Source organism: Hemicordylus capensis, chromosome 2 (genome assembly GCF_027244095.1).
Source record: "Hemicordylus capensis ecotype Gifberg chromosome 2, rHemCap1.1.pri, whole genome shotgun sequence".
Lineage (NCBI taxonomy): Eukaryota > Metazoa > Chordata > Lepidosauria > Squamata > Cordylidae > Hemicordylus > Hemicordylus capensis.
In genome coordinates, this window is record NC_069658.1 from 425,591,329 (window position 1) to 425,616,859 (window position 25,531).

Here is a 25,531-nt window from a genome sequence, read left to right on the forward strand (position 1 = left end):
TGTAATAGAATGTCTTTTGGTCTAGCTTTGGGAAAGACTAAGTCCCCTTTACTTGCCTGACCAGACTCTGCCACCAATTTTGACTGAAGGCCAAAAGTAGTGAGGGACCTTAGACATTAAAGGGTTAAAGTCCTCCGGTACAAACAGACGCTGTGACACCTATGTAGATTCTAGATCCTCTGCCCCCAACCACTCTCCTTCCTCCTTATCAGGCACCAAGTCCTGGTCCTGGTTCCTGCCAACTAAGTATGGCAGTAACCATACTTAGGAGGAGAAACCTAAGTATGTAGTACACCGCTCTGGGCTCCTTGGAGGAAGAGAGGGATATAAATTTAAAACAAACAAACAAACAAACAAACAAACTATCCCCAGCACATCACCCACCAGGTTGCTTTCCAGTCCAGGGTAAGAGAAGGCCTTTTGTGTCAGTCTACTGGACCTTAAAGTACTGGGGTTAGGATCCACCAATTCAGCCGCCAATAGGTCAGAGGAATAAAATTCCCTTTCTCTTTAGCCCACCCCGGATTTACTAACTGCACTCTTAGAGTGCTTGGAATGGCTCTTTTTATACTTTGCTTTCTTGGGGGGCGGCAAGGGGGATCTGGAAGAGTCATCATCAGAAGAAGAGGGAGGCTGACATGTTTAGACTTTTTACCCTTCTTAATGGGTTTAAGTTGTAATACAGTTTCCATAAAAGCATTTTTGAACCACGCCTGCCAGTCTGGGGGTACTGATTTAGGCATGGGAGGCGTTTGTGGTATAGTAGGCTGATTGGAAGGGCCTGCGCTCGAACTCCCCTCCCCCTGGAAAGAGCTCACCAAATCAACCTCCAGAACCTGGGAGACAGCGCTCTGCAGTTTTGCGGGCTTCTCCTTGCTGCCGCCATCTTGTGTCTCCTCCCGGTCTGCTGCCTTCGCCACCACTGCCATTTTCGCCCCCTCAGACAGAGCCCTTATCTCTGCCTGTGACGGAAGTGGTTTGGGCACAGAGCGAGCAACGCCCGCTCTCAGACAAGCGCCGGGCAGGTCAAATGCAGCCTCCACCGTTGTCTGCTCCTCTCTTACCCTAGCTGCCGTGCTTTTGTTTCCCTGCCAACGGACGTGGCCCGCGCCTCACAGGCCGAAGGTGGGAAATGCGCAGCCGCACTCCTCGTCTTTCTGCAGGCTAGCTGAACCCATGAAACACAGCCCGAAGGCGGGAAATTCACGGGGGGTCCTTTAGCAGCCTTGCCAGACAGCTCTCCGGCAGCCGGCAAGGACTGCACTCCCTCCACAGGGTTGCCAAATGGCTCCGTGGCAGCTGACAAGGGCTGCAATAGCGACAGAGATCCTGGCGCTCTCGAGCCCTTGGGGAAGGTTGCTTTGGGCTGTCCCACTGGTACACAAATATTCCTTACCCTTCCTGCATACTCCATAAACAGTGGGTTGGGGAGGAGGGAAGGGGGAGAAGAGAAGAGAAGTTAAGTGATAGATTCTTCTTTTGATTTTTATACTGAAAAGACTGAGATTAGACGGAAAGTAGGCAAAGGAGTTGAGCCATGTAAAAAAGGTGGGTATTATAAGGATTAGATAGAGGAACAAACACGGAGAGAGAGAAGAAAAAAGCCTGCCAGGAGCAACACAGGACTGTAAGAACTGGGCGGGGTCATCCTCGGTCTCTAAAGGCTTTCTTTTTAGCTATTTAGCATAGTCCTGCCCAGGAGCACGTAACAGGGATAACCCATCGAGATGCCTTGATTACAGCAACTGAGAAAGATCCAATATTCTCTTTGGTCTTCAAAATGACCAGAAGCAATTGACAACTCTTCAGTAAGTCAAACCCTAGTTTGGCAGGAAGGAAAGTGGAAAGTATGAGATGCAGCAATAGATGATTCTCAGTACATATAGTTATGCTGTTAATTCCTTTGATGAATTCAGACAAGTCATATGTTTTTGCCTAGTCTCTGAAGAGTGAGAAGATCACTGAGTTACCTGATGCTCCTGTCTTTCAAGTGACAAGGCTTTGAAATTGAACAATTTCAAAGAACAATCGGTTAAATCAGACTCTTTTGGTGAGTAAGGCAACTGTTTTGCTGTTTTCTGCTTAAAAAAAACACAACTTTTTTGTTTTCAATACAAATCAGTGTGAGGAGAGTGTTAAATTATAATATAATAATTAACGGATGTGAAAGAATTCACACACAGTGTTCTATCTGAGTGTCTCTACACGTACAAGGTCAACCAATGGGCTAAAAGAAAGAACTACAAGGGAAAGTGGAAGAATTCGTTTGGAAAGGAGAACTGTAAAGCAAGAATACTGGCTTTAAAGGCCAGCTAACTGCTTACCATTTTGAATTAGAATTTGAGAGCGTGTAAACCGTCCATGAATGGCAGCCATGTGCAAAGGACTCTTCCCTTCTTTGCTCTGCAAACATCAAGGCAAATTAATGTATCTGCCTGTCCTTCCACTTTGAATACAAAACTGCCTTTAATCCCACCACTCTAACAGGAGCTTAAAACAGTTTCAATTCCCATCTCCTTCATTCCAAGCTAGACCGAATCTAGCTTGACTGATTATACCTGAAAGTTCACGTCTGCTCCGTTGTTGACGAGAAGTTCCAGGCACAGGGCTCCGTTGGTGGAGACGGCAGCAAAGTGCAGGGGGGTGAAGCCCTTCTCATTGGGCTGATTGACATTGGCGCCATAGTTGACCAGTTCGTTGGCCACGGCGTCCTGGCCCATGTAACAGGCAATGTGAAGTGCAGTGTTGCCAAAGGAATTTGGTTCATCAATCTAAAAGAAGCATTTGAAGAAAGCATTTGAATGTGCCACATCTGATGCTACACAGAGCGCTTGGCCAAAAAAGGAAGCAAGAGAAAAAGAGAAGCTGAGCTCCAACCAAGTGCAGGATAATGGGTGGGATTATATTTAGAGAAACATAATCATCTTGATATGCCCAACACATTTCTGTGGATGTGCCTACTTTGGGCGGCGGGGGGTGGGGTTATCCTGATGGCATAGGTTCCTAAGCCAGGCAGTAGACTTGCTAGTATCTCTCCCATTCTGTGAGAACCTATGCCACTGTTCTTCACTGTGCAGCCTGCGGGCCAATGGTGGTCCGCACAGACTCAAGTTGTGACCCCTGGCTTGCCTCTCCCCCTCCTTCTCCTGTTTCCTCTAGTTCCATCAGCCACTTCATTCACTCTCTCTTGCTCTCTACCTCCACCACTACTGAAGCAGCCATCCCAATAACTCAAGTCTCTCACTCCCCCCTCCTCTTGTCGCTGCTCTCTCCCTCTCTCTTTTTCCCATGGCCACAACCCTCCCCCCACTTTCTCTCTCCTTTGCTTCCCTCCTCCTCCTGTAGCAATGCGTGAGCTTTCTTTTGCACCCACAGGGCATAATGGGCAAAGGAGTTGGCAGCTTTGCAGGATGGTGTCCACATGGGGCAGGAAGCAATGCAGACAGCTGGTGGCTTCATGGTTTTCAGATCCCAGAAGGATCAAATAGACAGTGAGTTTGGAGTGCACAGCTGGATCGCAAACGTCGCTGCTGCTCCAGGGGAGGAAAAGCAGCAGCAGGGGCAGGGGAACCAGCAGCTGCAGTAACCAGAGGAGAGGGAGGCACTGCTGGCACTGTGATGAGAAGCTGCTGCTATGGGCCAGCACTCTCCTAGGGATGTGCAAAACTTCTTGACGTCAACATTTTTCAACTCGAAACGGGCCGTGTCAAGTGTTTTGCATTCAAAACAAAACACAAAATCAATTTTGTGCACATCCCTACTCTCCCCACTCCCACGCCACCGGTACTGTGGCCACTGTACTTCCTCTAGTTCCCCTCCTGCTCGGCAACCCGCGCACATGCTCTTTCTCTCCAGCCACTACCTTAGCTCTCTGTCTCTCACTTCCACAGAACGAGCCCTCTTGATGGCTGTGACCCCCACCCTCCCTTCACAGGAGCTCTCCCAGCAGCTGCAGTCCCCACTTTTAAAATAGTGAAGATCACTGACCTATGCCATCAGAAGAATTTCTTTTTGTGCCTCTAAAGAAAGTACACCCACCAAAACGTATTGGGCATGTTTTCATTCCAAAATTATTTTAACGGTTTCACTTTTTGAATTGTTTTTATTCTGTAAAAGTGTTTTGTTTTTTTTTATTGTAATTTGGATTCTGTACATTGCCTAAAGATGTATATTTCGGGCAGTATATAAATAGGAGTAATTAATTAATTAAATATCAGGATGGTTTTTTCTAAATAAATCCCACACATTTATTCTATACCTTGTTGAAGCTTCTGTCATCTTTTTCTTCTGCTGTTTGGCTGCCACCCTCCCATTGTCTTTGGAAAGGGAGGCAGCAACTTCAATACCATGCTGCCTGTGCCCATGGCATTCTTCTAGTACCGTTGTCTGAAGGCCCTACTTATTTTACTTCCATCTAGCTTTTTACTGGATACCATTAGTTTCTGGCATGAAACCAACTTGTACCCTGTGGTGGAATATAACCACCAACAGTGCTTTTCTGACTGATGCAATACTACCTTTTGTCCTTTAATATGAGACCTAGTAAACTTGCTAGCAAATAACAAGGTTTGAAGTTCTGAGAAGTGAGAGAGACACATTGGCCCTATTCACACATCATGTTCAACACATCATGTGCAGTCTGTGTATAGTGTACACATGTAAATGGCTATGCAATTAGTCACACTTTATGTTCAATGCACATAGAGCAATACACTACCTATCTGTACCCGGCACTTGAAAGGGTCTGTAGCCAGATTCACTGTACACATTTGCACAAAAACATGTACATGTGTACAGACTCCTTAATGCACATACAACATAATGCCTGAATAGGGCTATTGTAAAACAAAGGAAATCCATATGTAAGTAAATGTATTTCCTGAGAGGAAGAGAAAGGAAGTTCACGATTCCAAAACAATCAGAGGGCCATGGCAACTACCAAAGAGAGAACCACACACCTCCTCTTCACCCCACTTCAGTTACTCTCTTGCATAAAAGAAACATTGGTAGACTTGCCGTGAAGGGTTCTTTTTCTGGGTATGGGGAGGGCATCCTAACGTGACGGGTTATCAAGCTCTGCATGCTCCAGACAGGACCAATCAAAATTCAGGTAGAGTATGCCTGTCCTGGCAGCTGTCACTCATCCCCAGTTCCAGGACTGTAGACCACAGAAACCACAGAAAACAGGGAAGAAAAAACTAGGCCACAGAGACCAAATAGAATAGTGAAAGTGACAGCAAAGAACTAAGTAACCCTGGGAGTCGCCCCACCTCCCTGAATATCTGTCATAAAACATTCGCGGGTGGGCCAGATGCCCTCCCCATACCCAGAAAAAGAACCCTTCACGGTAAGTCTACTAATGTTTCTTTTTCCTTGGTATGGGGAGGGCATCCTAACGTGACAGGACATACCAAAGCAATCCCAAGGGCTGGAGCATATGATTAGACAACCTGTTGCAGGGCCATCCTTCCTATAGCCGCTTGTGCAGCGTGAAATGATGGAACCTTGTAATGTCTAATGAAAGGAGACACCGATGCCCAAGTTGCCACCTTGCAAATTTCTTCTAAGGGGGCTTGAGCTGAAAAACCCGAAGTGCTGGCACTTCTGGTGGAATGAGCAGTAATATCATGAGGAATGGACAAATGAAGAGACTCATAGGCCAAGGTTATGGAAGCCCTAATCCATAGACTCAGGGAAACCTTGGGCACCTTGGCCCCTAAGGAAGAAGGCTGAAAGGAAACGAAAACCGAATCCATCTTTCTAAAGGTCTTGGACCGTCTAATATAACATTTAAGGGCTCTGTGCACATCAATTAACCTTAGGCAAAAAGGTGGGATTCAATTTTAAGACAACACAATCCTTCTGAAAAATTCACAACTCATTGCGCACCGAAAGGGCAGCTAATTCGGATACCCTTTGCGCTGAAGTGATAGCTACTAAAAACAAAACTTATCTATGCACAGGAGGAGGGGCCAGGTTGTTGGCTCCCTTCACGAAACGGCTGATATCAGGATGCAAGGCAGAAGAACCCGGTATCACTAAGTCCAGTACTGAAGACAAAGCAGAAGTTTGTCTTCTCAGAGTGCTAGGACGGAGACCCTTGTCAAGGCCTGCTTGAAGAAATCCCAGTACCTCTGGAACCCCCCGCCATGGATGGAGAGAAATTTTGCTTTCGTCCCCAGGCGCAAAAAGCCGACCAGGTGACTTGATAAATTCGAGAAGTAGATGAACATCTCTATGCCAAAATGGTGTCTTGCACCCGGCGGGAATATCCCCTGGATTCTAACTTCTCACGCTCAACCTCCAAGCATGAAGGCATAACCAGGCCAGGTCCGGGTGACAGAGAGGACATCGTGACAGTAGATCTCTTCTTAGAGGAAGAGGCCATGGCGGTTGAACTGACAGGCTCAGGAGGTCAGAAAACCAAGGCCTCCAAGGCCAATAAGGAGCTATCAATATGACATCTGCTTCCTCTAGAAAAATTTCCTCAGAAAGGAGTCTAGGATCGGAGTTGGGGGAAAAGCATAGAGTAACCCCCGTGGCCAAGCAGACGTGAGAGCATTCACTTCTTCCGCGTAAGGGGTTAGATATCTAGCGAAAAACCTCGGCAGCTTTGTGTTCTCCCAGGAGGCGAAGAGATCCAGCTTTGGATGACCCCACTTGAATACAATTTACTCGAAGACTGCTGGATGTAAGCTCCACTCTGCCGGATCCACTCATTGGCGGCTCAGCCAATCTGCCTGTAGGTTCTCCATGCCGCTCAGATGCTCCGTTGTCACGGAACACAGATAAATCTCAGCCCATGCGAATAGCAAGTTTGATTCCTGCATGAGGGCTCTTGAGCTTGTGCCACCATGGCGATTTACGTGAGCCTTGGCGGTCACATTGTCCGTTCTTATCAGAACATGTCTCCCTATCAATTGAATTGAATTTAAGAAGAGCCAATCAAATGGCTTTCAACTCTAACCAATTGATATCGTTCTCCATGTCCTTCTGTCCTGCACATGACGTGTAAGGCAATGGGCCCCCCCAGCTGGAGAGACTCGCATCCGTCGTCACCATGATTTTCTGGGGAGCTTCCAGAAGTATGCCCTTCTCTAACGCTGGCGAAAGCCACCACAGAAGTGATTTCCTGACTTTCCGTGTCAGGCGAAGTTTCATCTGTCTTTTTTCCATAATGGCCACCTGATGAGGAAGTAGGAACCATTGTAGTGTTCTTGAATGCCACCTGGTCCAGGGTGTACAGTCCAGGCAGGTGATCATCGAGCCCATAAGTTAGGCAAGAGACATGAGAGCGCCCCGGCTTCTGGACATCCAAGGTCTGATCCATTCGACAATCTTTCGCCGCCGGTCCAGTGGGAGAGAAACTGTCCTCGCTCTCGTGTTGAAAACAACTCCCAGATGTTGGAGCAAATACGATGGTACTAGGTGACTCTTGGACTGGTTTATTACAAACCTGTGAACTTCTAGTATCTGTACGACCTGGGCTGTGCCCCTGGATGCCTTGTGGTACGAGAGAGATCGGACCAGCAGGTTGTCCAGATACGGGTACACGTGAAGCCCCTGCAGGCGCATGTGTGCAATCACCGCCACCATCAGTTTGGTGAAAACCCAAGGAGCTGAGGACAACCTGAAGGGGAGGGCCCTGTACTGAAACTGCCTGTGATTGTAGGCAAACCTCAGGAATTTGCGGGAGGCAGGATGAATGGGCACATGTAGATATACTTCTGATAAGTCGATCGATGAAAGGAAGTCGCCCGGGTTGACAGCTGCCTTGATCATTCTTAAGGATTCCATGCGAAATGTACATCTTCACACCGATTCAATCTTTTCAGATCCAGGATTGCTTGCCATGAGTCGTCGTCCTTTGGCACCAAAAAGAGAAGAGAAAATAGTCCTGCACTTAATTCTGTCAGCGGAACTGGTTCTATCGCTTGGATGTCTAATAAATGTTGAATGCTTTGTTCCATCAACAATCTTTTGGATCTCAACTTGGAGACAGGAGTCATGAAAAGAAAATCTGGAGGAGTGTCTACAAGGTCTATAATGTACCCCTGACTCACCGTTCTCAACACCCATTGATCTGTGGTGCTGCGCACCCAGGCTTCTGCAGACTCCAGAAGCCTGCCCCCCACCGGTTTCACGTCATTGCTTACGGTTTTGATTATTGGCATAACCTCCAGCATGTGCTCTGCCTGATCCTCTGCCCCGTTGTTCCAAGGCTGCCGCCAAGTGGCTCCGAAGGAAGATCCACAATCACCTCTCCCTCTGAAGTTGTCTCTAAAACCTGTGTTGGTAAGTCTATTGAAAATTTTGAAGGGACGAAAGGAATTCTGAAAGGTGTTATTACCCCTGAAATTCCTCCTTGATTCCCCACGCCCAACCGGCATTGCTTTCTTTTTATCCTTAGTGTCCACTAAAATTGGATCTAAGGATTCGCCAAATAACTTACCCCTCTGAAAGGGAATAGCAGCCAAGGTGGTCTTGGACTTGGCATCTACCTGCCAATTTTTTAACCATAAGCCTCTACAGATAGCAACCCTGCTGCCATGGCACGAGAGGTGTGCTGTATGCCGTCTAGACCTGAGTCTGCCATAAGTACAGACGCTCTGGACAACCTTGACGGAGTTTAAGATTTTCTGGAGCTATTAGATTAACAAGCTCCTTAGTCCACAGAATGGGTGTTCTGGCAAAGATCAAATTCGTGGCAGCTGCCCTAATGACAGCTGCAGAAGCTTCACGCGCCTTACGTAACAGGTGATCCGCCTTCTTTTCCTCCGGTGTTTTGAGAAAGTCATCCCCCTCCTTGTTCACCAGAGTGCCGGTGACCAGTTGGGCCATTGGCCCGTCCACCACGGGAACATCCAGCAGAGCCATAATGTCCGAGGGCAAGGCATACAATTTTGGGGGGAAGGATAGGGCAGGCTTAATAGCCACCGGTACGCCCCATTCTGCCAACATAACATCCTTGAATAATGAAGGAAAAGGTACAGTGGTTGCTGAAATAGAAGTAGATGGAAAAACTTCCTGGTCTAGGCCAGAAACCAAAGGAGTGCCAGTCTCCTTAGAGACATCTTTAATGGCCCTTTTGGCCTTGGCTAACAAAACCTCAAATTCAGCTGCAGAGAAAAGGCAAGCGGTATGGGGCTTTTCTATAGGAGTCTATTTGTCAGAAAGTTCCCCTTCCTCCTTTTCAGACTCTGAGGTCTGTGAATCATCAGAGAAAATCACTGGACATGGTAGCTCCGTCTGGGAATGCCCTGGATTAGGCAATGCCCCCTGAACATTCTGGGGTCCCAGTGTTGAAGCAAGAGGTACATTAGAGTGAATTGCCAAAGGAGCAGAGGGAATATCATGAATAGTACGTTTGGCTACCCTAGTGCCCTCCTCAGAGGAGAAAGGAGGATAGTAAACAGCCTTCCTCTTTCTACGTCGCCACCTAGTGGGCTCTAACGAATTGAGGCGCTCTACCTGAGGAATAGCCCATCTGGCAAGGCTTGAGTCTGGTGACAAAGAATAGGAAGGATGCCTAGCCCTACGGGAAAGCACATCCAAACGAGGCTGCACCTGAATACTGGAGGGTGGCATGGCTGTTCCTATGGTCCCAGAGACCAAACTGTTCCTCTGTTGGGATGGCAGAATCGTAAGTCCAGCCGAGCCAGATTGACCTGACTGACCAGCCAGGGGAGATACCAGTGCTAAGCACTGCCATTTGACAAATTCCCCCAACCAAAGCAACTCACCCGGAGACAGCTGGTCACCGCCTGGCAGGGGAGGCATGCTAGAGAGGTCCAACTTTGCTTGCTCAGACGTAGCGGCAGACCTCACCATAGCGGGCGCCGGCATAATCAGACCCTGAGGGGGTTCTTGTATGGTATACGCCGTCAGTGCGCTAAACGGACCCTGAGGAGGGTCGTGGGCAGCAAGTGCCAATGGCACACTAACCAGACCCTGAGGAGGACCAGAAACAGAAAGAGCTACCGGCACACCAATCGGACACCACGGGGGATCATTTGCAGCCAAGGAGCCCAAGAAGGGCTTGAAAATCGGCGCTATGTGCTCCAGTTCTCCATCACTCCTGACAGAAGCAGTGGAATGAGACCGCTAAAATGGCCGCCGTGCCCTCGGCAGTTAAATCGGGTGGGAAAGCAGAAGATTGCTGTGCCTGAACTGCCTTCAATTGCAGCCTTTCGCTCAGCAGTGTGCTGCCGGGGGAATGCTTTGCCTTTTTCTTTTTTAACACGCCCTTTTCTTTAAGATGTTTAAGTCTTTTTTGCCGATTTTTGGGGCGGTGGAGCAGGCAATGCAGAAGCCTCCTTGGTGGCAGTAGGCTCTTTTTCAATTACATTAGCCGGCAGGCTCAAACTCGCTGTCCCTTCCCCCGAGGGAACAATCCCGGTTTCTGTGAAGGGGCCCTCCGAAAGGGAACCCTTCAACATATCCCCCATATGGGCAGGCTCCATTCTCAAATTAATATCAACCACAAACAGAGGAGATTAATCAGGCCAAATAACAAAAATTTAAAAATAAATAACTAGTTGCGCACGATTGGCGACTCTCTTCCCACCCTGGCACACAGAAGAAAGGAAGGGAGAAGCTGGCCTGAGATTAGTTGAAAAAATAGAAGATGCAGTTAAAGACTGTGAGTTTTTCCTCACAGCGAAAAGGCAAGCTCTGTCTGCGGAGCGAGATAGGACTGGAACTGGGGATGAGTGACAGATGCCAGGGTAAGCATACTCTACCTGAATTTTGATTGGTCCTGTCTCAGAGCATGCAGAGCTTGATAACCCATCATGTTAGGATGCCCTCCCCATACCAAGGAAAACAAATGTATCAATCTTCTGCCAGCAAATATTCATGGATATTAACAGGTAATGAACATTAATTAGTGGGTATTAAACCAACATTAGCAAGTATTAATGTATAATGACCAGTTACATCTGGTGCTGCCTGATTTCCCTGGAGGGGGCTATCCCCGATGGGTTCACTGCAGGCCCCTGAAAACAACAGTTGTGGTGGCAGGAACATGTGAGAGGGAGGGCAAGAGCTTTAACATCACATCCCCTCAAAGTCTCTCTTAGCTGTCACACCAACATAATTTTGTTCTGTACTGCATGATCCACTGTGAAGTACTTTAAGAATAGATTAGATTAGATCAAAAGGTTCGGTATGAATCTTTTAAACAAAAACAAATGTCAGCTTTCAAAGGCAATTTTGCATTTATGCCCACCCTGCCAGGTCCAGCAAGTATCTCTAGACAGTTACTTCGAACACTTATCTTTAACACATGTATCGTAAATTCTGTTAACATAAGGAGCACACATAATTCAATTAAGGGTAATAGTTATCTATTTCACTATGAAGACACATGCAACAGAGCAGTTTCTGAATTTTACCAAACTCTTATTTTCGCTGTAACACTTTATCTGCCTAACCGGCCTGGAACTATATCTGCACACGTTTCACAACACAAGTCGAAAGGTGCATGTTTTAAAAGAGTGTGGTCAGAGTAAACAGAAGCCTAGGACCACCAGAGCATCCACTGACTCGTAGGACTTGCCTCAACTCCAAGCCTCAGCAGGTGTTTAACAACTTCGATCTGGCCGCTGGCTGCTGCCGTGTGCAACAGTGTGTAACCCTTTTTGTCTTTGCACGTGACATCAGCACCTCGGGCCACAAGCAGCTTCAAGACTTCCAAATGCCCTGGAAGGAGGCAACACACACACACACACACACAAAAGTTAAGTGACTCAACAAGATTGCGGTTTTCCATTTAGCTCTGCTCATGCTTCCACTGCTGCAGCAGATGAGTTCTCTCTCAGAGATAACTTTCTACTAGCCAACCCCACACAGAGCATCTGCACACTCTTTGGGGCTGGCTGTTCCCCCCACCCTCTCCCTCCTGTCCCGGTCTCTATCTCCCCTCTTCCTCCAGCCCCACGCTCTCTTGCCCTCCCCCCTTCCATTCCTCCCGCTACCTGCACGGAGCCTCCACGGGTGGCGGGCGGCCAAAAAAGGCTCCGCCACCGCCATTCCTCCTCCCAGGCGGCGAACAAGGAAGCCCCGCCGCCTGTTTCCCTTCCACCCCAGCCTCCAACCAGCGCCAGGGCTGCGCCCACCACCCATTTCCCTCCCAACCCAGGCTGCAACAGACACACGGGCTTCGCCCCCACTGCCCATTCCCCACTCACCCCTGCCAGCACCGCCAGGGCCAGTACAGCCCGCTGCCTCTTGCCTCCTCCCAGCCCAGGCTACAACCGCAACGATCACGACCGCAGCCAGGCTAGGCCTGCTGCAGCCGCCGCCACATCCTCACAGTGGGCAGGCCAACTAGTGCCCAGCCAATCAGGAGCCTCTGTCGGCGCCTCCACTAAGCCAGTCAGGTGCCTCCTTTGCATAGGAGCATTTGTGCCATGCATAGCCTTGCCACATCCCCATGCTGGCTGGCTAAGATAATTAATTATAAAGATGGCTGAAAGCCCTCTCAAAAGGTTGTCCAAACCACCTCCCTGCATTGATGTCAGATAAATGGTTATATGGCGATTTTTATAAATGTTCGTGCACATCCCTAACTGACAATGACTCTCCAAGGTTTCAGGTGGGGAACCTTCCCAGCTCTGCTACCCAAGGTATTTTAACTGGGGACGATGTCAAGGAATGAAGCTGCAATACTATCCATAAGAGGCAGGTGTTCTACCACTGATCTATGGCCCCTAAAAGAAGCCATTCCCGTGAGGGGAAAGGCATTACCTTTTTTTAAAAATCCAGATTTGTGCAGCACTGCATGATTTGTAGTTTATTGTACAATGACCATTACAAACTGATAGGACACAAAACAGATGATTAAATATGCAGCTTACTTCTTCAGCATAGGAAGAACTGGCAGCTCTTTCCCCACCTACCCACCCACCCCCAATTCTCTCTTCTCAGTTGAAGTGCAAAAAAGACTAATGAGGTGTTAATGGCTCTAGATAGTATGTTAACAGCTGCTGTTGGATCTTAATGACTGCTTGTGTGATTAGATTCCCTCTGGGTGGGTGGGGCTACATAATTCATAACTGACTGCAGATGGGAAGCAAGGGCAGTGAGGAGAAGGCTCCTCTGGAATAATCATTCTTTAAGATGCTCCTCTGGAATAATCATTCTTTAAGATGCTTTCCTTCGGGGGTTACCTATCAAAAGGTAAAGCCCTAAAGCAGCAGATGTGATGACAACGATGACAACTTCACATGTTGTGATGACCTAACACTCGCTGAGGGAGAAGAAAGTGTCTCAGAAGGCACAGCCCTGGTCAAGCAAATACCCTCAAGTGCCAGACACAATGTTAGAACATAACATAAGAAGAGCCTTACAGGATCAGGCCCAAGGCCTATCTAATCCAACACCGGTTTCCCACAGTGACTCACCTCATGCCACTGGGAAGCCCATACCCAGGAGATGAAGGCATGCCCCCTTCTCCTGCTATTGCTCCCTTGCAACTGATATTCAGAGGCATCCTTCCTCTGGACCTGGGGGAAGCCTATAGCCATCAAGACTAGTTGCCACTGATAGACTTGTCCTCCATAAATTTGTCGAAGCCCTGCTTAAAGCCATCCAAGCTGGTGGCCATCAACACATCCTGTGGCAGAGAATTTCATAGAGTAATTATGCACTGTGTGAAAAAGTATTTCCATTTGTTGGTCCTAAATTTCCTGGCAATCAGTTTCATGGAATAAGCCCTGATTGCAGTGCTGTAAGTGGGGGAAGAAAAACTTCTCCCTATCCACTCTCTTCACACCCTGCTTAATTTTCGAAAGTTCAACCACTCATTTTTAAGGCTGCCGTAGAGAGGACCTATTTTATCATCAGCACGTAGATCAGGGCTGCACAACTTCAGCCCTCCGCTGTTTTTGGACCACAGTTCCCATAATCCCCAGACACAGTGGCTGATAGTTGGGGATTATGGGAGACATCAGTTTGACATCTGCAGGAGAGCTGAATTTGTGCAGCCCTGATCTAGATGCTGATGTTCTAGTTGGGGGCAGTTGATGGCTCCTGCTTGAGGCTGGTTGCACTGGACTCCTGATCACACAAAGTGCCCTCAAAGGTTCTGCCTCCACCCTAGCTCTGCACAGGATCCCTGCTCCTGGCCATGAACTTGAGGGTCAATTTCCTTCCCCCAACTCTTCCTGTGGGGAGTGTCCAGCATTTCTCAACTCCTTTACGAGCATTCAAAACTCTGCATGCACACGTCTCAGTAATCCTTGAAACAGCCATATAAAGCAAATCCAGTATTGTGAGGGGTGCTAAAAGGTTTCCCTAAGGCCACCTGAGCATTTTCCACACAGGGTTTTTAAAGCCCTTTAGCTTGCCTCTCCTCCAGAATGGGGAGTGTATGTTCACTTATCAGGCGTATTTACCCCAAAGTCCCTGCAAGCTATCGAGGAGCACTTCACACACAATTCCAGTTTTTCACTGCACCTTAAAGTGTAGCCTGATTTATATCTGGGGTAAAAAAAATGCACTTTTTGCTTCATTTTTTGGCGACAACTTCGAGTTCACTGTAAAGCCTCACAGTAAACCTGCGGTAAAGCCTGCTGTGTGAAGAACACCCTGGTGAAATTAGAAGTTTACATCTCCCTATACAGCCAGAAGCAAAACAGCCATGGCTTCATCTATTTACTCTCTTTCTGGTCCTTTCACCTGCTTCTCTTCCGCACTTGTTCTGCAGCACATCAGCACATGATGTCGCTCACCACATCAGGTGGGGGTGGGGCACAGATGATAGGGCTAGGGAGACACAATTAGCTTGTGTACCGCTGCATCAGATTTAAAGGGCTATGCCTACTACTTGGTTTGCAAGGAAGCAACCTAAGGCAAAAGTGAAATCTGAACCAGGAATTTCCTGGCTTATGGCTCACATCTTCTAGACACCACCAAATGTCATTCTTTGTCCAGAATATTCTACACCTTTATAAATGTCTTCTCATCAGAAGTCCACATATATTATGGCAACACACTCCCAAAAAAGAGAGATTAGAATCCCAGCAGAAGGGAGGAAACATACCAAGAAATGCTGCCCAATGTATTGGCTGTCTCTCCTTCTTGTCGCATGTGCTCAGATTGGCCCCTTTATTTAAGAGCAGGTTTACCATCTAGAAAGAGGGAGAGAAGGAAGGGACACAGAAACCGAGATCAAAGGGGATACCAAACCCAAAACACAAGCTTCAATGTGTTTGGTACTCCCAAAAGCAAGAAACACAGTCCTTACCTCAAGGTGCCCACTGTGTACAGCATGGTGCAGTGCCGTGCGCCCAGTGCGGTCTGCCACATTGACACTACTGAGTAGGGGGATGATGGCCTCCGCACACTTGGTGGCTCTGTTGGCAGCAGCAATGTGCAGCGGTGTTTGCCAATACTTGTCACGAGCGTTGACGTCTGCCGAGTGCTTTAGGAGGAGGTTAAGTGCCTTCTGCCAGGGACAGAACACAGGCAACTTTTAAGTTTGGCTGAGCAGAACAAGGGATCATTAGAGGAATGGTAAAATACTAAAGAGAAGAGATAATAACGTGTTAGGAGACAGAACTGGAATTTCAAAAGGAAATCAAACCCAATTACCTGCAGAACTAGGAGCACGGGCAGTCTTTCCATGAGGCAAAGTAAGGCCCCAAATGACAAATTATTGGGGCACCAGCAGGGCAGAAAGATGCCCCCCCCCGCTGCCTCCCCCCAGTTCCCTGAATAGCGCTTCACTGAGCGGTGGCACAACCACTGCTCAGGAAAATGCCACTCCTCCTTGTTGCTGCTGCCTCCTCCCTCATTTCTTGCTGGGCTGAGAATGGGGAGGAAACAGAAGAGGAAATGAGGAAAAGGGAACAGAGTACTGGTGGCACTCTACAGCAGGGTTTCTCAACGTGTGGGTCCCCAGATGTAATTGGACTTCAACTCCCATAATCCCCAGCCCCAGTGTCCTTTGGTTGGGAATTATGGGAGTTGAAGTCCAATTACATCTGGGGACCCACACATTGAGAATCCCTGCTCTACAGTAAGCTGTAGAAAGCAAAGCATCTGATGTCTCCAATACTCTAAGGCCCTTACCTCATTTTGTCCTGCTTCCTCCCCCTTCTCACTCTCAGGCTAGCAGCAAACAAGGGAAGAGGCAGCAACAGATGCATAAACTGCTATTGCTGCCCTAAAGGAGGAAAAGGAGGCAGCAGAGGGGAGAATGTGTGCACACATAAAACCAGGAGGTGACAAAATCAAGTGCTGCCACCATCACTTGAAAAAAGGGAGGCCTCCGATTTTCATAAAAATTGTGACATTTCATCCCACCAAATGTTTGGTTAGATCAGTATCTTTCTCCTTCCTACTATTATACATTGGGTGGTGCAGAAAGCACCCAGAATGATTTTGGATGCTGAGAGTTCTTGGGGCTGGGGCAGATGGAGCACTACTTTAAACATTTAACTGCAGTTAAGAGACTGGGAGTGAGCCAACTGCTGACACTTCATGAAAATACCATAACATACATTTTAATGCAAGGACCTGTTCACACACACACACAAAAACTTCCTACATGGAACTAAGTGTCATGTGGGAAATGCATGGGTCCTGTGGGTGTAATTTATCACGTGGTGAATGCACATATGTTTATTTGCATATACATGTAATGGGAAGCCACAATTGGCTGTGGCTTCCTGTCTCATGCAATAAATCAGACACAGGATTAGCACAGTTTCCCGTACAGAACTGGCTTTCTTATAAGAAATTTCATCTTTTTTTAAACAGCTCCAATTCCTATCATACTTATCTATTTTAAGCAGTATCAATCAACTGAAGAACATTCAAACATATGAATATTTGCTGCCTTACACTGAGTGAAATGGTTTGTTCATCCAGTGTAGTACTGTCTACTCTGACTGACAATAGGGATGTGCACGGAACCAGGCGCAGGTGGCTCGATGGTGGGGGGTGTTTAAGGAAGGGGGAGGGTGCACTTACCCCCCCGCCTCCACCGGCGCCTGGTATTTTACACATCCTATGGGGTGGCAGCATACCTCCCTGCCAATTTGTTTGCTCTTTGGCCGAAAGTGGCCAGAAGAAGCACACGGGCCAGCTACTTCAGGCCAAAGAGCAAACAGGGCAGCAGGGTACGTTGCCACCCTGTAGGACATGTAAAATACCGGGCGCCAGCAGGGGGAAAGTGGAGGGAGGGGAAAGTGGGCCCTCCCCCACCCTTAAAGTGTGACACACACACACACACACACACACACACACCCTGCCTTCGAACTTCATACCCCTCAGTGTTCGAACCTGTTCGGAGATCCTATCAAATGCCAACAAGTCAACAAAGGAATTTACTAAGAATCTCAACTAAAAGAACAAGGAAAACAGCAACTTGTGAGATAGAACCTTATTTAAACAATGCTTTTTGGACGCTTTTGGGTGTCAAGGTATGGTTGAAATATCACAGCCCTACATGGAGAGGGACTAAAGTTTTATAAGCACATCTACAGGAGAAGAGGAGCCAAAACTTTGTAGTAGTTTCGAAGAGAGGGATGACTAATGCCCCCCCCGCCGTTGTGTTTTCAAATTGTTATTAAATTTGCTAAAGTAATCTAAAGTAATCCAAATCTTGCTAAAGTTACTCAAAGTAGCCCAAGTTACTATATTGCTAGCTCACAATACGCCCTAAGTGTAAAGATTCGACGCTGGGGATCACTGAGGTGAATACGGTGAACTTCCGGGTGTTTTGAAGAGCATGAAGTATATCTCCCACCTCCTTTCGGGGCATAGTTGACTTTCAACGTGAGTCTACAAATGCGAGTTTGGGTTGAAGGGAGCCTGTGACTATATTTACAGAGTGAACAAGCGAACGGATACATCTTGAGCGAAGAAGAGTTAAAAGAGTCAAAGGGGGAAGTGGAATTAAGGTGGAAATTACACTTTCCATTTTGTAGTCATGGCAGGCGCATATTGTTTAAAGAGTTAATTTTGTTGTAAACATCCAATATGTTACTGTAGGTTATGGTTAGTATATTAGAATGTCTAAGAATAAGAATATCCCAACTGGACCACAAACTTACATGGCCAGAAAACTATCAGTGATTCCCCAAATGGATAGGTCCACTGGTGAAATATGGGAGTTACTTCAAACCATTAAATAATGAAGTGGTACAATCTATGGTCCATGATGTGCAAACTCTCAAAGAGTACATACAACAGATAAAAGCAGATTCACAGGTATTAAAGCAAGATATGTTGCAGTTGAATAAGGAGGTACAAGTGATGAAACAAGGGATTATAGACAACACAAACAAATGTAACAACTTGGAGGAAATAAATAAAAGGACAGTGGAGGATACTAAACAAATTTCCAAAAAAGTAGACGCTGCAGATCAGGAGATAACGGAGTTGAAAAAGGAAAATGAGTTTGCTGATCAACTTGCAATGTTGCAACTGGTACAGAGGGGGGAAATCCTTAGAATAAGGGGAATTCCAGAAAGCACAACTCAAAATTTAGCAGATTTGCTGACTAATGAATTAGCCAAACTTTTGCAGATAGATCTACTTAATATGGAAGGACTTATTGAAGATGCTTTTAGAGTAAATTCCACTTTGAAGCCACCCACAAGGTGCCTAGAGATTGTATAATTCAACTTAATTCAAAATCTACCCAAGAACGTATTATACAAGCCCATTTTCAAAATAAATTGGAAATTAATGGACAAACAATTATGGTGATGAAAGAAATCCCAAGAAGACTTCTTAGGAAACGAGAAGACTACAGGGATTTGACTGATACTCTAAAACAAAATAAAATCCCCTTTAGATGGGAGTTCCCTCAAGGGGTTGCCTTTACCTATAAAAATAAGAAATATAGATTAACCAAAGACTCTAAAATAAAACAATTTCTCCGCAGGTACAGGAACGATCTTCAGGTCTCAGGGGATCTCCAAAAGACACAAGGCAATAAATAAGGGGGGGATTAGCAAAACAAATAATTAGTCAGTATGGAAATAAAATTCTTTTCCTTAAATGTAAATAGTTTAAATATATAAACAAAACGCCAAAAAAATGTCCATGATCTTTCCATGAAAAGAAAATTAGACTTGATTTGCTTACAGGAAGTGCATATAAGAAGGAGAAATAGAAAATACCTACAAAGCAAAGCACTTGGCCAGCAATTTGAAACATTAGATATTAAGAAAAAAAGGGGAGTAGTCTTTTATATAAAAGACTTTTTAAGAGCCAAAATTGATATATAAAGATGATTATGGAAGAGTTTTGATAGTAGAAATAAAGGTTGGAGACTTAAAATATACTGTAGTGGGCATATATGCCCCTAATGAGGCAAAAGCGGAGTTCTATAGAAAACTGGAAAAGCAACTAACAGAGACAGATAGGCAATGGATTATATTAATGGGAGACTTTAATGGAGTTGTCTCAACGCAAGCTGATAGAGATTCAATAGACTTGAGAAAAAATGATGGGAAATTACCAAAAGCCTTTCTTAATATGGTTGAGCACTTTGGTTTACATGATATATGGAGAACCAAAAATATAGATGCTAAGGAGTATACTTTCTTTTCAGATAGACATAAAATGCACACGAGAATAAATATGATCCAGGCTAATCCAGATGTGTTGATAACAATCAAAGATATTGATATATTGCCAAGGATATTTTCTGACCATAATCCTATAGAATTAAAATGGAAAATTGGAATAAAGAAAAACTATCAATGGAAATTAAATGAGTCCCTTTTGAATCACTCTAAAATTGTGAAATTAGGTTTATAAAAACTTAAAAAATATTTTGAGATAAACCTAAGGACGATCTACAGATGAAGACAGTATGGGACGCAAGTAAGGCGGTGATGAGGGGTTTCTTTATTCAACAAAATGCATACTGGGGGGACAAGAGAACAAGGACCTAATCCAGATTCAAATTAAGGACTTGGAAGGGGAACTAATTGGAAAAAAAAGTGACCAAATTTTAATACAACAGTTAAAGGTATTAAAACAGAAATATTCCATGTTGACGGTGGAGGAGATGGAAAGAAATTTTAAATTTCTAAAACAGAAATCTTTTGAACAGGCAAATACACCGGGTAAATATCTGGCCTGGAAATTAAGAGTTGAACAGCAAAAGAATTATATAACGAGTCTGAGTACGCCCAGTGGTATTATTAATCAACAGTCAATAATTAAAAGAGAATTTTATAAATATTATAAGGAGTATTATCAAAAAAGAAAGGTTGATATAAATAAAGTAGAACAATTCTTACAATTAAGGAATTTACCAAAATTAAACCCTGAACAACGGGAAATATTGAATCTTCCAATTTCCAACAAAGAAGTTAAGGATGCTATTAAGCAAGCAAAAGGGGGGAAATCACCAGGACCAGATGGGCTCTCTATTATATATTACAAAGCTTTTCGTGAAGTACTGGCTCAACCATTACAATGGACAATGAATGAAATTATGATGAAGGGTTGGTTCCCTGATTCATGGAGGCAAGCGACTATTACATTAATACAAAAACCTGGCCAAGATCAAACTTTGGTTAAAAATTATAGATCAATCTCCTTACTTAATAATGATTATAAATTATTTGCTTCTATACTTGCTAAAAGAATGGGGGGGGGTCTTGGTAGAGTTAATTCATGAAGATCAGGCTGGATTTCTACCAAAAAGGCAAATAAAGGACAATGTGCCAACTGTTTTAAATGTATTAGAATATTACAAAAAGCATAATGATAAACAACTGGCTATGTTATTTTTGGATGCAGAGAAAGCTTTCGATAACATCTCCTGGCAATTTATGTTGAAAACCCTGGAAATTGTAGAGTTTGGAGCTAATTATATAAGGGTGATTGGGTCTATATATTCTGAACAAAAAGCAAACATTAAGGTTAATGGAGAACTTACAGATTATTTTAGTATTCAAAAAGGTACTAGACAAGGTTGCCCCCGTCTCCATTATTATTTATATTGGTCTTGGAAATTATGCGCAGGATGATAAGTGAAGAGACCAAAATACAAGGATTGTCAATAGGGACACAAAGATACAAACTAAGAGCCTTTGCAGATGATATAGTGTTGTTTTTACAAGAACCTTTAGAGTCAATTGATACATTATTGGAAATATTAGAATCATATGGGAATTTGGCAGGGTTCTATATAAATAAGGATAAGACAAAGGTATTAATTAATGGTGTCCCTTGGAGACTGCTGTTCTTCAAAATCTGAACTTTTGTATGGTGTTCCCTAGGGCTCCGTATTTTCTCCAATGTTGTTTAATATCTACATGAAACCGCTGGGAGAGATAATCAGGAGATTTGGTGCAGTGTGCTACCAGTATGCTGATGACACCCAAATCTATTTCTCCATGTCAGCATCATCGAGAGAGAGCATAACCTCCCTAAATGCCTGCCTGGAGTCGGTGATGGGCTGGATGAGGGATAACAAACTGAGACGGAATCCGGCTAAGACGGAAGTACTCATTGTCCGGGGTCAGAACTCGAGAGATGATTTTGATCTGCCTGTTCTGGATGGGGTCACACTTCCCCAGAAGGAACAGGTACGCGGTCTAGGGGTGCTTCTGGATCCGAGCCTCTTCCTGGTGTCCCAGGCTGAGGCGGTGGCCACAAGTGCCTTCTATCAGCTTCAGCTGATACACCAGCTGCGTCCTTTTCTTGAGGTGAATGACCTCAAAACAGTGGTACATCTGCTGGTAACCTCCAGACTGGATTACTGTAATGCGCTCTATGTGGGGCTGCCCTTGTACGTAGTCTAGAAACTACAGTTGTTCCAGAGTGCGGCAGCCAGGCTGGTCTCTGGGTCATCTCGGAGAGACCATATAACTCCTGTATTGAAGGAGCTACACTGGCTGCCGATATGTTTCCGGGCAAAATACAAGGTGCTGGTTATAACCTATAAAGCCCTAACAGTTTGGGCCCTGGATAGTTAAGGGAACGCCTTCTTCTGCATGAACCCCACCGCCCACTGAGATCTGCTGGAGAGGTCCGTCTGCAGCTGCCACCGGATCGTCTGGTGGCCACTCAGGGACGGGCCTTCTCCGCTGCTGCCCCAAGGCTTTAGAATGCGCTCCCTAGTGAAATAAGAGCCTCCCCATCTCTGACAGCTTTTTAAAAGTCTTTAAAGACACATTTCTTCACCCAGGCTTTTAATTAATGTTTTTTAATGGTTTTAATGCTGTTTTAAAATATTTTAAATTTTTTAAATTGTTGTAATGTGTGTGTCCTGTCCCCCTCCCCCATTTTTGTCTTAACGAATGTTTAACTTTGTTTTTATTCTGTTGTAAACCGCCCAGAGACGCACGTTTTGGGTGGTATAAAAATGTTTAAATAAATAAATAGATAGATAGATAATTAGATAAATAAATAAATAAAATTATGGGACTTTCAACTACAAACAGACAAACATCTGCCACACAATACACCAGATATAACTGTAGTCAAGAAGAAAGAAAAACAAGTCAAAATAATTGACATAGCAATACCAGGGGATAGCAGAACAGAAGAAAAAGAAATAGAAAAAATAAGAAAATACAAAGATCTACAAATTGAAATTGAAAGGCTGTGGCAGAAGATGACCAAAATAATCCCAGTAGTAATTGGTCCCCTAGGTGCAATTCAAAAACAACTTGAAGAGCACCTCACCACCACAGGGGCCACCGAAATCACCATCAGCCAACTACAAAAAACAACTTTACTGGGAACAGCCTATGTTTTGCGACGATATCTATAACAACTACTATACTGATAATAAAATTCAGCCATCCCAGGTCCTTGGGAAGGACTTGATGTCTGGATAAAACAAACCAGTCAATAACACCCGTCTGACTGTGTGAACAAGAAACAACAACAACAACAACAACATGTTTGCAAAATGGTTTACATAGCCAAAAAAATGGGAAGATAGTTTCCTGTCCCCAAAGGACTCACAGTCTTCACACATACATACAACAGCCACTGAAGGCATGCTATGCTGGGATGAATAGGGACAGTTGCTCTCCTCCTGTTAAATAGAAGGGAGACACTACTTGAAAAAGTGTCTCTTTGCCTAGTTTGGGGGCGAGTGAGGGGTAATTACAGCACCTGGGATCTACACAGCAACTAAAATACAACAATGTTAAACTGTTTCTTCTTGAAGAAATTTCCAAGGTGCCACACATGCTAGGAATCTTGCTCCAATATGCCAAGTTTCTGAGTAGAGATGAGGCTATGCCAGCACCTAAGGAAAACTTCTCTCTTGAAGCAGCTAGAATGCAGAGAGCTACTAGGAAAGGGTGGGGGCAGGCAGGAGCAACCCTACGCTTTGGAGGCAGCCTCAGGCAACAGAGGCAGAATATGACAGTAGCCAAGGGCTTCCGTTCCAAGGCTGTACAAAGTATGGCCACAGGTTAACTAGTTGAGGTAGTAAGCGAAGGAAGCCCGCCTTGCTGCAGGGGCTGCCTCTCTAGAGACTTCTGGAGCAATGTAGCTTCTGAAAGGGATGTGCACAAACCAAGGTCCGTGCACAGGTTTGGCGCCACTGGGAGGGAGTGGCGAGCAGGATCTTTCAAAAGGCGGAAAACAGGTCCTTACCTGCTCTCCGCCACCCCATGCAGCTTCCTGCTTCGCATCCCAAGAACTCACGTGCTGACCATGCAAATGGCATCAGTGCATGCACAGATAGCCTGTGTGTGCTGGCACCGTGCACTACCACAGCAGGAAGCTGCTCTGCTCTCCTCCTTTTTAAAGATCCCGCTCGCTCCCTCTGCCAGCACCAAACCTGAGCACAGATTACCAAAACCGAAGGGGTATACTTGCGGGTCAAATGGGCCGTAACCCAAAGTCTGGCTTTTAAAAAGCCAAACATGCGCATCCCTAGCTTCTGATCCATGTGATCTTGTAGCTAATGAATGCTCTTTGGTGACTCCTGAGGTGGAAGAAGCTTGACAGAAGGGAAGCGTGGCCCAGTGGCCTAGATTTTGACATTGCTTCCCCCTTCATTAGTGCAAGATAATAAACCACAAGCACTTGCTCCCTTGCAAGCTCTGCCTGAGAGCAGCCCCCACCCACCACCCACCTGGAAGCCAGCCATCAATAAAAACGCTGACGCTGTTTTAGAGCAAAGAGGTGAATTAATCGAGCCAGCTTAAGTGGAGCTTTTCAGCTGTTGGAGATGGCCTGAAGCCGCGAGGCCAGCAGGAAAAGGCAATTACACAAGTTAACTGACTCTGGTGAAGAGCGGAAGCTCTTCTAGCAGGGCTCTCTCTAGGGAGCCAGGTCTTGGCACAATTAATGACATAACCTTACTCCACAATCATCTTTACAAGAAGGTTACTTGCTGCTTTTACAGAGAAATCCAGTAAGATCTTACAACATCACTCTTTAATATCCAGCGCTCCTATATTATCAATTTACATGATGTTATCCTGTTAGCTGCAATGCAATCTTCCCTCTCACTGAATTAATACAGAGTATGTAAGGTCAAAGTCAACCGGCGAGGGAAGCTGTTCTGTGCCAGGAACACTCCACTAGAGAATCAAGAGAGCAACCATTTACTGAACTATTTGTAAGTGCAGGTACATATGTGGGGGAAAGTTGACACTAGGTATGGAGACCTGCAGATAATTTAAAATATACTATCCCTCAACAACTAACCTCAACTTCTGAAGTACAGACATGAAAATGAGATGAGAAAGATATTCACAGGCTCTAGCTCAGACTTGTCAATGGACACTTACCTAGTTACTGGTGACAAGTAAGAATCAAAAAGCAAAGCTGTGCTGTCAAGTCAGTGTCGACTCCTGGCAACCACAGAGTCCTGTGGTTTTCTTTGGTAGAATATAGGAGGGGTTCACCATTGCCATCTCCCATGCAGTATGAGATGATGCCTTTCAGCATCTTCCTATATCGCTGCTGCCCAATATAGGGGTTTCCCATAGCCTGGGAAACATACCAGCAGGGATTCGAACCAGCAACCTCTTACTCCTTAGGCAAGTTATTTCCCTGCTGTGCCATTCGGTGGCTTACTACAAAAAGTACCTTCTTGTTTTTTCATTTTAATCCACAAATGAAGAATACAGGAAGACTAGTGATTTGTGGCCTAATTTGTAAAGTTGAACTACTTCATGTAAACGTTAAAAAATCAATATTCTGTAAACCAGACTGCCAAGTTCTGCAATTTCAGCATAAGCAGAATATATTATGCAAATATTATCTGATGCACTAAAAAAAACCCCGCCCAGCCATTATTTATTATGTATATCTGTGTATACCACCCTTCCGCCTGGGACAGGTGAACAACAAATACATAAACAAATAAATTAAGAACAATCATAACATTTTCATTAGACACAAACTATATCCAGCATCAATGCAAATGGAAACTATTGGTCTAATACTGTGACATCCTTACTAGGTTAGCTAATCTGTCCTGACTGCACAATAAAGCAACAATACAGAGAGAAGAAAATGAGACTCCTGGGACTTCCCAAAGCCAATGATTCACAAACTGTGTCCCAGGGCACACCTG

The 25,531-nt window shown here is 45.3% G+C and overlaps 1 protein-coding gene across 5 annotated transcripts in view; it reads right to left on the bottom strand.

Annotated features, from left to right (window-relative positions):
• ANKRD52 (ankyrin repeat domain 52) overlaps positions 1-25,531 on the bottom strand; it is a 128,766-nt gene that overhangs the window by 67,159 nt on the left and 36,076 nt on the right. For all 5 annotated transcript variants that reach the window (XM_053293580.1, XM_053293577.1, XM_053293576.1 and 2 more), the window contains exons 5-9: positions 15,251-15,451; positions 15,047-15,134; positions 11,561-11,703; positions 2,559-2,771; positions 2,325-2,403 (exon numbers count right to left, since the gene is read on the bottom strand). In XM_053293580.1, the coding sequence (XP_053149555.1) occupies positions 2,325-2,403; positions 2,559-2,771; positions 11,561-11,703; positions 15,047-15,134 (523 nt within the window). In that variant the 5' untranslated portion in view covers positions 15,251-15,451. The remainder of the gene's footprint in view (positions 1-2,324; positions 2,404-2,558; positions 2,772-11,560; positions 11,704-15,046; positions 15,135-15,250; positions 15,452-25,531) is intronic.